Source organism: Oratosquilla oratoria, chromosome 12 (assembly GCF_046742065.1).
Source record: "Oratosquilla oratoria isolate Oo_2021 chromosome 12, ASM4674206v1, whole genome shotgun sequence".
Taxonomy (NCBI): domain Eukaryota; kingdom Metazoa; phylum Arthropoda; class Malacostraca; order Stomatopoda; family Squillidae; genus Oratosquilla; species Oratosquilla oratoria.
Genome location: NC_134788.1, coordinates 67,634,544 through 67,648,482, shown reverse-complemented (window position 1 = coordinate 67,648,482; position 13,939 = coordinate 67,634,544). Strand labels below are relative to the sequence as shown.

Sequence of the window (13,939 nt, the reverse complement as noted above, 5' to 3'; positions counted from 1 at the left end):
TAATTGGTGAGGAACAGTGTGGATTTAAGACAGGTAGAGGTTGTGTAGATCAGATCTTTGTGGTAAGACAGATATGTGAGAAAGCTATAGGAAAGGGGAATTATGTTTTTTGGGCTTTTATGGATCTGGAAAAGGCTTACGACAGGGTAGACAGAAAGGCATTGTGGGAGGTTATGCGGATATACGGGATAGGAGGAAAGCTTCTAGGAGCTGTCAAGAGTTTTTATGAGAGTAGTAGAGCTTGTGTCAGGATTAGAAATGGAGAAAGTGAGTGGTTTGAGGTAAAGGTGGGACTTCGTCAAGGATGCGTTATGTCACCCTGGCTGTTCAACTTATTCATGGATGGGGTAGTGCGAGAGGTAAATGCAAGGGTAGTGGGTCAGGGATTGGAGATGGTTAAAGAAAATGGAAAAAAAGTGGGAGGTGAGCCAGCTGTTGTTTGTGGACGACACTGCCCTTGTGGCAGGATCGGAGGAGGGATTGAGGAAGTTGGTGACAGAGTTTGGGAGAGTGTGTGATAGAAGAAAGCTGAAGATAAATGTGGGTAAAAGTAAGGTGATGAGATGTACAAGGGGCGAAAGTGGCAGTAATCTGGAAGTGAGCATTAAGGGAGAGCAACTGGAGGAAATGGATAGTTTTAGATACTTGGGTGCAAATGTGGCAGGAAAAGGTGGAGTAAAGGTTGAGGTAGAATGTAGATTGAGAGAAGCGAGTAAATGCCTTGGTGGATTAAGAAGTGTGATGAGGAATAGAAATTTGGGAATGGATGCTAAGAGGAGACTGTATGAAAGAGTGATTGTGGCAACAGCACTGTATGGAGCAGAAACATGGAACATAAGAGAGGAAGAGAGGAGTTTGAATGTGTTTGAGATGAGGTGTCTGAGAAGTATGATGGGGTTTACTAGGCTGGATAGAGTGAGGAATGAGGAGGTGAGGAGGAGAACAGGGGTGGAAAGGGAGTTGGGAGATAGTGTTAATGTTAGAAAACTCACAATGTCTGCCGGCCTTACGAGAAAAGTCGAGTGGGTTCAAATCAAAAAGGTATGGCGTCGATTCTGTTTATTTGCTTACAAAAACAAGATATTTCAAAGATGGTAAATAATTACCTTCTTTCCTTGGATCCAAATAAATGTACAAACATAATCATATCAAAAATATATAGCAGACCATTATAATGATAATGGTAGTATTAATCAAATCTAACCAATTCAAAACAAGTAAATATAGAAATGGCGGGAAGCAGACGACAGACCACCTAGCAAGGCGACTTAGTGATGGTCGTATCTTTAACATACTCCCCACCATATGAGCATTCAATCTCCTATTAAACTAGACAATCACAATCAAATCAAGTAACAATAAGAATGAGTCCTATACATAGAGTCCTTGATAAAATATAAGGCTGACTCAATTCTCAAACTCAGGTCTTACAAATCAAGCAGAACACGGGGCTTAACTACCCGTCCACTCCGAGTGGTTTTCACCTTTTCAAGACTTTCCACATCCTCATCCCTTGCAACATCCTTCTCATCGGGCATAGAACACTCTAAGGGGTTTGCAATATCTTCTTTAACACTGTTCGTTTCAAAACAACTTTCCAGATCATGCAATTTCTGGACAGGCCTACAAAAAATTCCCTTGGCAGTTTTGACATTGACGCACCTAACTATACCGTCCCTACCAGGGAGTAAGTCAATAATCACACCTAAAGGCCAACTCATTCTAGGTACATTATCTTCTCTTAACAACACAACAGAACCCTTCTTCAAGTTACAATTGGGTTTGGTTCCCTTCACCGTGGGAGGTAAATTTCTCAAATAGTCATCACTCCACATTTTCCAGAATCTGTCGAGTTGCCTTTCTCGAACATGTTCTCTTTCATTTAAGTCTTTATGGCTAACAACACCCAAATGCTCATCAGAAATATGAGGTTGAAATCCAGCTACTCGACCAATCAGAAAATGTGAGGGTGTCAAAGGGTTCTTTGCATCATAATCATCACTTACATATGTCAGAGGTCTTGAATTGATACAAGCCTCTACTTCAAACAAGGTTGTTTCAAGCTCACATTTAGTCAAGCATCTAGTGCCAAGACATTTCTTCAATGCAGATTTAACTGACCTCACAAGTCGTTCCCACCAGCCTCCCCACCATGGGGATCTGGGAGCAATGAACTTCCACTCGGGACTCAAGACACTAAAGTATTGCTGAAGAGCTTTGGCAACACTTTTAAAGGTCTTGGCATTATCTGAATACACCACTGATGGAAGTCCACGCCTGGCAGAAAATCTGCGTAGTGCTAAAAGACAATCAGGCACTGAAAGTGAGTCTGTTAACTCTAAATGAACAGATCTTGTAACAGCACAAGTGAACAACAAAAAATACAATTTCTGATATAGTTGATCAACTGCAAACAAGGGACCCGCGTAGTCCAATCCAGTTATTGCAAAGGGGAAGGTAGATTTAATCCTCAATTCTGGCAAAGGAGGGGGTGACTGACTACATGGTCTAGAATCAAATCTCTTGCAAGCAACACATTCTCTACAAACTCTTTTGGCCACTTGTCTTAATCCAATTATCCAGTAAGAATTTCTAATGGTGGACATGAGGGTGTGAACACCAGCATGTTTCAAAAGGTTATGCTGAAACTGTACTATAAGTTTGGCCACATGACAATTAGGAATTATAATGGGGTGCTTGCTGTCATAACTTAAGTCAGAATACTGAAGTCTACCTTTGACTCTCAGCAATCCATTAGAATCTAGAAAGGGGTCATATCTTATCAGGGAAGAAATTCTAGGAATGGGTTTCCCTTGAGACAAAGCATTTCTTTCATTCTCATAACTTTCTTTCTGAACACAGACTAAAATATTGTCCTTTGCTTTGATCAACTCCTCATAAGTGAGAGGGCCAGAATGTTTTGTGCCATCAGGTTTGCAATTATTAATGAACCTCTTAACCCAAGCAACAATATTCATAACTTTGCTAAATTCACTATATCTACTAAAGTCAAATACAGATGTGGCTTTCTCATTAACAGTCAAGGCTGTTTCCTCTTCCTTACTCTCTTTACAGGTGTGAGCCAAAATGTGTGTCTCATCATCAATATTAGCTCCAGCATAGAAACATGAGGAACTAGATAACCAATTGGGACCCCCGAGCCACATGTTATTTGAAATTAGTTGATCAGCCAAAAGACCTCGGGTCATCAAATCAGCGGGGTTGCCTTTACCAGGGCAATGGAACCAATTGCTTGGAGATGTTAATGTTTGAATTTCAGTTACTCTGTTAGCAACAAACATCTTCCACCTATTAGGATTACCTTTTATCCAAGACAGAGCAACTTTAGAATCTGTCCAGCAAACTAATCTTACACAATTATTCAAACGTAGGGCAGATTTTACAAAATGACTGAGACGAGCACTCAACAAGGCTCCAAGAAGTTCCAGCCTGGGTAACGTAACCCGTTTGATGGGAGCAACCTTTGTCCTAGCCATAACAAATGATACATGAAACTCCTTATCTGATTTAGGTATACGTAGATATACACAGCTACCATAACCTTTTTCAGAAGCATCACTGAAAGCATGTACCTCCAATCCTACTAATGAACTTAAAGATGAATCTGGGTAATAACATCTATGGATTTCAAATGTCTTAATACTTTGAATACCATCAATCCACAGCTGACATTTCAGCTGCAAGTCATGTGATAGGATTTCATCCCATCCAAGTCCTAGACGCCAAATTTCCTGAAACAGTATTTTAGCATACATGGTGTAAGGACTTATTAAACCAAGTGGGTCAAACAGTCGAGCAATCAAACTCAATAAGTTCCTCTTTGTGAAATTCAAATCAAAGTTACAATCCAAATTAAGTCCCTTGAATGAAAACACATCCTTAGAGGCTTTCCAATGCATTCCCAATAACTTTGTAGTCTCACCAACTTCAAAAAACTGGTTAAGTTGATGAGTTAAACTCTTACTGTTAGAATTCCACTTGGACAAAGTCATGCCAGCATCTGATAATATACTCTGAGCTTCAAGAAACATTGTATTGGCTTCTTCAACAGTATCTGCTCCTGAGAGCCAATCATCCACATACAAGTTTTCCTGAAGCTCTTGCACTGTCACTGAAACAGGATATGAATTCAAATGATGTCTAATAGTGGCATTCAGTAAAAATGGACTACTGGTGTTACCAAAGGGTACCCTTACAAACCTCATTACACGTAAGGATTGTCCGCACTGCCACAAAAACCTATGAACATCCTGATCTGAGCGCTGAACTCTGATCTGCAAAAAAGCTTTGGTTATGTCAGCAGTCAAGCCAATTTTCCATCTTCGGAATCTTAGTAATATTTCAACTAGATCTGGGATTAGTGAAGGCCCAGATTCCAAACAGTCATTCAAAGAAACACCATTAGATCCCACTGCTGAAGCATCAAACACAGGCCTAATTTTTGAGGAAACACATTCCTTAATTACAGGTCTATGAGGCAGATAGTAAATGGGATAGGGGCCTTCCATTTCAGATTGAGGTACTTCTTCTATGATATTACTGTCCTCATAACTCTTGAGAACTTTATCATATTCAATTCTTAAACTAGGGTTCCTTTCAAACTTAGAGTTAAGCGTAGCTAACCTCTTCCTTGCTCCAGTCTCATTTTTAAGCAGACTCAATTTAGAAACATCACTTTTCCAAGGAAGAGCAACCTCATACCTGCCATCAACAAACTTAACTGAATCCTCAAATTTATCTAACACTGGGTCTTTGGGAGGCTTATCCCTCCCAGCACATATTCCAATACTTTCAAGGCTCCAAAATTCATGGAGCTCAGATTCATTAACAGGTTTAGCAGTACTTATACATAACATCTGGTGAAATACATTTTCTTCTTGGGTTTTCATACAAGAACCAGACAATATCCAACCAAACAAAGACTCAAAGGCTACTAAATCTTCACATCTTATAAGGTTCTCTGGGGAAACAAAACGCCAGTAATTATCCACACCAATCAGTATATCCAAAGTGAGGTCACGATCACTTCCATAGTCATCAGCTAACTGTAGATGTGAAAGGGACCGCAAAACATCAGAGGGAATCCTTTGACGGCTTAAGGGTGGGCAAATGGTCTCAACTTCGACCGCTAATATTGAGTGAGGATGACCCTGAGTGTCAATCACTTTCACATCATATACATTCCGTTCTTTTCTATTTTGTGATTTCTTATTCCCAAAGGTTGAGTATGAAGTGTACTTAGATGTAACCCACTTAGGTTTGATTCTTCTAACAATATCATGGCTCACATAAGTAGTGTCTGCCCCTAAATCAAACATAACAATAGCATCAACAGATTTCCCATCATTAGTTAGAGTCTTGATCTTAGCAGTTTGCAAAACAGTGGACCTTTTAACTCTCTGGTCATGAGAGATGCCAACATGCTCAACAGTACCACTACCAGTATTGACTGCATTATTAACTTGTTCACTGGGGGTGTGGGCGACACCCTGTCTACTTGGTGAATTATTAGTGACACAAATTGTTTTGCCTGTTCTGCAAAACAACACATTGTGATAACCGGAGCACTGCGCACACTTCACTTTTCCTCTACAGTCCTTGGACATATGTCCTCTGACGAGGCACTTAAAACAAAGTCCTAAGGATTTCACTTTCTCTTCACGTCTAAGGATATCCAATCTCAATATCTGATTGCACTTTTCAGACTTGTGTCTTTTGAGACAAAAACCACACTGTTGTGATCCTTCTTCAGCTGACGTCTGCAAGGCTGAAGCCGAACTAACTTTTCTTCTTTCGATATCTTGTGGTGCGTTGCTCTTCTCCATGGACAAATCCTTAAAAATTTCCGATCGTTCACGACGCTGGATCTCTGTTTGCAGAAACTTCATCAGCCATTCTACATCGCCTTCACGTCCAGCACTTTCCCTCGACCATTCCAGACGAATGTCCTGTGGTAGGCGAGCTACAATGATAGGAGTCAACACCATGCCATACTGGTTGCCGCTGAATCCAAGGGTTTCCAAACTTCTTATATGCCGCAACAATTGGTCTCGTAACTTCCATAGGGAGTCACACTGATTAGCTCCTTTAGCTCTAGACGTCAAAGAAGCGTTCATTAAGCCCGACACATGGGCGAATACGATTCTTTCAGTGCTGCCAAATCTTTCTTTGAGTAGATCACATGCTATCTTATAATTTGCAGCGGTAAGCGCCAAACCTTGAATGACAGAAAGTGCCTCTCCTCGAAGGAGGGACTGCAAGTATGAGAACTTGCTTATAACAGGCAAGTCACTCTGGTCAACCAGAGCTTCAAAGCGGTCCCAGAAGGGTTGCCACTCTATACTATAGCTTCGCCAGCATATTTAGGGAGCTCTAAACTAGGTAACCTAACCTCTGATCTATCCTTAGAAGAAACGGAGATAGAATCACTTACAACATTGGCAGTCATATCCTTCAGGTGCTTGGCAGCCTTTGCTCTAATTTTCCTGGCAGATCTTTGAAACTTGTCAGTTTCATCCATATCTGACTCTACTTCGTCAGAGTTCAATTCCAACTCCACTGCCGTCTGGTGCTTCTCAAGATCTGCAAGCCTGCGGTCAAATATACAAATAGCAGCTTCTAATAATTCGAGGCTGGTGAGAAAAGTCGAGCGGGTTCAAATCAAAAAGGTATGGCGTCGATTCTGTTTATTTGCTTACAAAAACAAGATATTTCAAAGATGGTAAATAATTACCTTCTTTCCTTGGATCCAAATAAATGTACAAACATAATCATATAAAAAATATATAGCAGACCATTATAATGATAATGGTAGTATTAATCAAATCTAACCAATTCAAAACAAGTAAATATAGAAATGGCGGGAAGCAGACGACAGACCACCTAGCAAGGCGACCTAGTGATGGTCGTATATTTAACAGATAGGGTTGATGAAAGAGTATTAGGATGGTTTGGACACATGGAAAGAATGAGTGAAGAAAGACTAGTAAAAGAGGTATGGAAGGCAGATGTGGAGGGAGTGAACATGAGGGGACGTCCTAGGATGAGATGGATGGATGGGGTGAAGGGGGCTTTGGGGAAGAGGGGAATGTCTGTTGAGGAAGGACGGAAGAGGACAGAAGACAGGGGTGAATGGAGAATGGTTGTATATGGAAGATGTTGTGATGCATGAGGTGGAATGGATGGGGGGATGGGGGGTGAGGTAATGTGTGTGAGCAAAATTTTGACGCAGCCCGAAGGGATTTCTCCCAGTCTTCTCCTTTATATGGGGGGACGGAGAGGGGGGGTCGCCGATTTATGAAGCGGCCTTGCTGTGGATGTGCTGTATCTTGCGACACTGCTTCTGACCCAGGGCAGTGGACGGGGTGCAGGGATGACCCGTCATCTAGTAGGTGCTAAGATGGGAGGGAGGGTGGAGGGGTGTGGAGTGTTTTTAGGGATGGAATGGGTGGGAATGATTTTATGCCTTTTCCTTTTTGGCTACCTCGCTAGTAAGGGGGAAAAAAGCCTTGGTATATGTATGTATGTATGTATGTATTATTGTATGTTGTAATAATTATTAATGTTGCTATTACTATTATGATGATGATTCTTATCAATATTATTATTCATTATTACATTTTTTTTATTATTATCATTATTATTGGTGTTTTTATCCTCATCATTGTTGCCTTCATTACCTCTACTCTCATTATTAATGTTGTTATTAGCATCACAAGTATTGTAATATTAGTGCACAAAATTGTGATTTAGTTATAATGTTATTTTTCTCGCTTTCCAGGTACGTAACTTCCCAACTGTACCCGAACGTCTGTGCTTTCTGTAGGTTGATTTGAAATCACTTTGATCAAGAACTAAAGGTGCCGCCCCAAGTAGGAGAGACCAGGTAAAACTATGTTTTCTGGAATGTCTCAACGTTTCTCTGTGCAGTTATCTCTTGCAAGGATCGACCGGAATTCATTTGTCTTTCTTTTATTCTCTGTTGACTGGTATACAACACACGGGAGTGGGCCGGCCGAGCCTTAGAAGGATGCTGACCTTGACCTGACCTCACACCCGCCTTAACCCATTCAACCCCGATGACAAGATGTCTTGTCATTTGGTCAAATAAAACAAAAAATCATAAAACACCAAAATGTTTGATCAAACAGCACCAGAAAAATATGACGTCAATCCTCGCTTCGCTCGCAGCGAAGCGAGGACTGACGTCATATTTTTCTGGTGTTTGATCAAACATTTTGGTCTTTTATGATTTTTTGTTTTATTTGACCAAATGACAAGACATCTTGTCATCGGAGTTGAATGGGTTAAGTACCCGCGGGGCGTACCGAAAAGTAGCACCCCCCTGGCTGAGGCAGGGTTGCCGTGCGTAGCCCGGAATTGTGCTTTCCTACGGATACAAATGCATGTAGTACAGCCGTAATATTAACTTAACCTACACATACGTACTATGAGGCCGAAGGCCAGCTGTCTGTGCCCCACATTTACATTCATTGTCTCACCTCTTACTGCAACGGCGATATTACAAGTCGAAATACTGCGTAGAAGCACATGTGGGGAACCACACATCAGTACTGCAGCATGGGTTGAGTAGAACAAGGCAGGCAGGAAGGCGGGGGCCCCAAACGGCCCAAGTTCGTTCGCCACGGCTTCGCCCTACAAGTGTTCATTTGCCCCCCGTCGGCAATAAGGCTGTTGCACAATTTCCTTGGGTTCATCTATTAAATTCTCGACTCATTGTCATACTATGCACCAAATACGCTACAGATATCTTCACAAATAAATTTGTTTAAAACAATGTGAAATAACTGGAGTGCTTACCAATGGGCATGCCACTGTCACGTCAGTCTACGACCTTTTCCGTTAGAACGATTTTCTCTCTTCTATAGTCTTCACGTTCATTGTTTACAACGATAAATGTCCTTTTTTAACGAGTGACTCGTTACTTTTCAAGAATGTGACCAAAATGTCGTTATTATAGTAATGTTTGGGTTTGGCACTGAATAGGCTAGCCATTCCCCCATAGGAGGGGCCCGGTTAATCCATTTCTAAATCTTGCCAGTTGGAGAACTGAACGACGTGAACATAATGGCAATTTTGGTAAATATGATAATGTCGATAATTAAAAGTTAACATCAGCATCTTTATCAATATAATCAGTATTGTTAGGTTATTATTATTGCATTGTGGAGTGAGATGATAGAGGCAGCATTTGGAAGCAGCAGCAGCAGCTGTGGGGAGTCGTCACACAATATCAAGACGATCAATGTGGAGAAGATGGAGTGGCCAGAATAATAATAATTAATGATAATAATAGTAATAATAGATGCAAGTTATATACTTTGAATTTTTTCTCTAGAAATTGTAATATTGATAGATTAAAATAAAATAATATCGATATTGCAATACATTTACAGATGCACTTCATCCATTATGCATATATGAACACATTATTCCTTACACAAGCACACAATGCGCGTGCATACATATGAGCTCTCTTCCGGGAGGGTAATAGCTGTTGATCACGTGATCCAAGACCATGGTGAAACACACACACGCACACACAGACGAACAAACATGAAATGGGCAAAATTTCTGTTAAGAAAAGATTAGTTGCCCTAGATTGGAGTATGTTGTTGCACAGGTAGCCTACGGTGCAAAAAACAATCATAAAAATGGAAAACAAGGAGCAGTATTCAGAACTATGGAAAGCGTGGATATAACTGACGTGATATAAAAAAAGACATGGAAAAATATAGAGGACATGGGAAAAAATTGAAAGCAAGGCGTTTACAGTATATCTAGAAATGCCTTACTTTCCCCATCCGGACGACAATTATGTGGAACTAACTACGTGGCAAAGGAGACGATGTAAGCAGACGACGACACGAACGAATTTGAAAAAGAAATTTGGATCGATCGAAATGGAAACCGTATTGCGTGAAAATAGCTCTCATTACAATTAAGTAAATGCACACCCAGGGCTGAATTAATTTAAAAATCGCTGGGCTGCGAGTCGTTACTCCAACTCTCGTGGGCGGGTAGTTGGGTGTTTGTGTGTGTGTGTGTGTGTGTGTGTGTGTGTGTGTGTGTGTGTGTGTGTGTGTGTGTGTGTGTGTGTGTGTGTGTGTGTGTGTGTGTGTGTGTGTGTGTGTGTGTGTGTGTGTGTGTGTGTGTGTGTGTGTGTGTGTGTGTGTGTGTGTGTGTGTATTTACCTAGTTGTATTTTACGGGAAGGGGAGCTATGCTCGTGGTGTCCCGTCTTCATATCTCATTTTATCTAAACTATTTTTAAATTCATGTATTGTTTTTGCACACACCACTTTCTCATCTAACTTGTTCCAACTGTCTATTACTCTGTGAGGAAAGCTGTTCTTTTTCAAATCTCTTCTATAGCTGTCTTTTTTTATTTTCTTTCCGTGTCCTCTAGTATTTCTGTCATCCCATTTTATCAGATTCTCTCTGTCAGTAATTTCTATGCCTTTCATGATTCTGTAAATAGCTATCAAATCTCCTCTCTCTCTTCTTTGCTCTAGTGTCTGTAGTTCAAGTTTTTCTAGTCTCTCTTCATATGATAGTTTTGAGTGTTGGTGCCAATTTTGTAATTTCTCTTTGTGTGTATATTATTCACTTGTATATTCACTTGGTCTTTGGATCACGTGTTGGACTCGTGATCGACAGCTATTTCCCTCCTGGAAGAGAGCTCAGAGCTCGTAGGTCCGATCTATGGGTAATGCTATGACCTTGCACACACACACACACACCCAACTCCCCGCCCACGAGAGTCAGAGTAACGACCCGAGGCACAGCGATACCGAAATAATTTCGGCCCTGGGCAGGATTCGAACTGGGTGCTGGGAGCATTTCTGCTTCCCAGTTCAGCGCTCTACCAACTATACCACCGAGTCGTGTGTGTGTGTGTGTGTGTGTGTGTGTGTGTGTGTGTGTGTGTGTGTGTGTGTGTGTGTGTGTGTGTGTGTGTGTGTGTGTGTGTGTGAGGTGTGTGTGTGTGTGTGTGTGTGTGTGTGTGTGTGTGTGTGTTTGTGTGTGTGTGTGTGTGTGTGTGTGTGTGTGTGTGTGTGTGTGTGTGTGTGTGTGTGTGTGTGTGTGTGTGTGTGTGTGTGTGTGTGTGTGTGTGTGTGTGTGTGTGTGTGTGTGTGTGAGGTCACATCATTACCCATAAATCGGTCATAGATGAGCTCTGAGCTCTCTTCCGGGAGGGAAATAGCTGTCGATCACGAGTCTAACACGTGATCATCTTTGATCACGTGTTAGACTGGTAAATCACACACACTTCTCTCACACACACACACACACACACACACACACACACACACACACACACACACACACACACACACACACACACACACACACACACACACACACGACTCAGTGGCGCAGTGGTAGGGTTCCCGGCTGCCACAGCGGCGGTGTGGGTTCGATTCCCGCCCAGGGCTGAAACAATTTCAGTATCGCTGTGCTGCGAGTCGTTACTCCAACTCTTGTGGGCTGGGAGTTGTGTGTGTGTGTGCGTGTAAGGTCACATTACCCATACATCGGTCATACATGAGCTCTGAGCTCTTTTTTGGGGAGGGAAATAGCTGTCGATCACGAGTCCAACACGTGATACAAGACCATGGTGAAACACACACACACACACACACACACACACACACACACACACACACACACACACACACACACACACACACACACACACACACACACACCACTGAATATGTTTAATTAACAGTTCGTTCCACAGCGCAGCAGCTGCTGAGAAATCTATCGAGTTTTATCGACGGCATTTGTTTCTTACCCTTGTCTGTCTACAAAATAAAATTAAGAGAACAAATATCTTATTGTGGTTTTGCAAACAAACTGTGATAACGATGCGAAATGACATATTGCCTCCGCTTACAGAAAATGTCGATAACCGGGTGTAACGTTATGCAGAACAAATATATGAAGATGGGTGGGAATGATTTTATGCCTTTTCCTTTTTGGCTACCTCCCTTGTAAGGGGGAAAAAGCCTTGGTATATGTATGTATGTATCATTATTACCATCATTGTCATTATCATCACCATCATTATTATCACCATCATTATTATCATTATTATCATCATTATCACCATTATCATAATTATTATCACCATTATTTTCATTATCATTATTATCATTATCATCATCATCATTATTATCATTATCATCATCATTATCATTATCATCATCATCATTCATTATTATCATCATTATCATTATCGTCATCATTATTATTATCATCATTATTATTATCATCATCATTATTATCATCATCATCATCAGCATCATTATCATCAGCATCATTATCATCAGCATTATCATCAAAATCATCATTGTTATCATTATCATCATCATCAATATTATCATTATTATCATCATTGTTACTATCATCATTATTATCATCATTATTATTATCATCATCATTATTATCATCATTATCATCATCATCGATATTATCATAACCATCATTATCATCATCATCACCATCATCATTATTATCATCATCATCATTATCATCATTAATATCATCATTATTATCATCATTATTATCATCAATATTATTATCATAATTATCATAATCATAATTACCATCATAATAATCATTATCATCATCATTATCATCATCATTATCATTATTATCATCAATATCATCATCATCATCACTATCATCATCATCATTATCATCATCATTATCATTATTATCATCATTATTATCATCATCATCATCATTATTATCATCATAATCATTATCATCATTATCATTATCATTATTATCATCGTCATTATCATCATCATTATCATCATCATCATCATCATCATCATCATTATCATCATCATCATCATCATCATCATCATCATCATCATCATCATCATCATCATCATCATCATCATCATCATCATCATCATCATCATTATGATCATCATTATCATCATCACTATCATCATTATTATCATCATCATCATTATTATCATCATCATCATTATTATCATCATCATTACCATCATCATCATTATCATCATCATTACCATCATCATCATTATCATCATCATCATCATTATCGTCAATTAATTACTTGTTCTGGGAGGGTTCCCCTGGGGTTCATTTCTGCTTCCAATCTGATGGAGGCGAATCCCTTGCTGGTGTCTCTAAGAGAGAGAAAGAGAGAAAAAAGAGTGGGGGAAAAGAGAGAGAGAGGAAGAGGAAGAGGAAGAGGAAGAGGAAGAGAAGGGACAAAAAGGAAGTCAAGGAGGAGAAAGTATTACAAGAACTCATTTTACCTCCTGAAGTTGCATCTGTGACGTCACTAAATATCTCATACGATATGACGTCATCATTCGTCCCTTCGCCCGCTACAAGACGTTACCAATTGACGTCGTCATTGGAGAGGGAGGGAGCGGGTGCCTACCTATCGGGGTTCTTTCCATGGCCTCCATCCGGAGAAGTGTCACTGTCTTGTCAGTGTCGTGGTCATGATACTGAGCTCGCTCGTCTTCCGGGCTGTACAGGTACGACGTAGGACACCTCCTGAGGACAACGCCATGTGACGTCATGTCGCGCGCTCGTGAAAACATTTCACATAATATACTTAAATGGGCACAATTCACCTATGACATTGGGCTATTTTAAGAAACAAAATATTATAACCTAATCTATTAAGAATAAACGATTAAGCACGATTTTTGCCAGTTTTGCATAATCATTAGTTGTCTAACATATTCCCGTGTGACGTCATGTCGCGCGGTTGCGAAAAAAAATCACAATATAATAAAATGGGAATAATTCACCCATGGCATTGGGCTATTTTAATAATGAAAAAAAATATTAAAACCTAATTTATTATGAAGAATAAAAGATTATACATGAATTTTCCT

At 40.3% G+C, this 13,939-nt stretch overlaps 1 protein-coding gene across 1 annotated transcript in view; it reads right to left on the bottom strand.

The window, feature by feature from the left end:
• The window catches only part of LOC143030485 (uncharacterized), a 19,766-nt gene extending 6,148 nt beyond the window's left edge, over nucleotides 1-13,618 (bottom strand). Inside the window, exons 1-4 of the mRNA XM_076193634.1 lie at nucleotides 13,474-13,618; nucleotides 11,842-11,851; nucleotides 6,455-6,653; nucleotides 1,432-6,275 (exon numbers count right to left, since the gene is read on the bottom strand). Coding sequence (XP_076049749.1) covers nucleotides 1,432-6,275; nucleotides 6,455-6,653; nucleotides 11,842-11,851; nucleotides 13,474-13,618 — 5,198 coding nt within the window. The remainder of the gene's footprint in view (nucleotides 1-1,431; nucleotides 6,276-6,454; nucleotides 6,654-11,841; nucleotides 11,852-13,473) is intronic.
• Nucleotides 13,619-13,939: the final 321 nt, after the last annotated feature.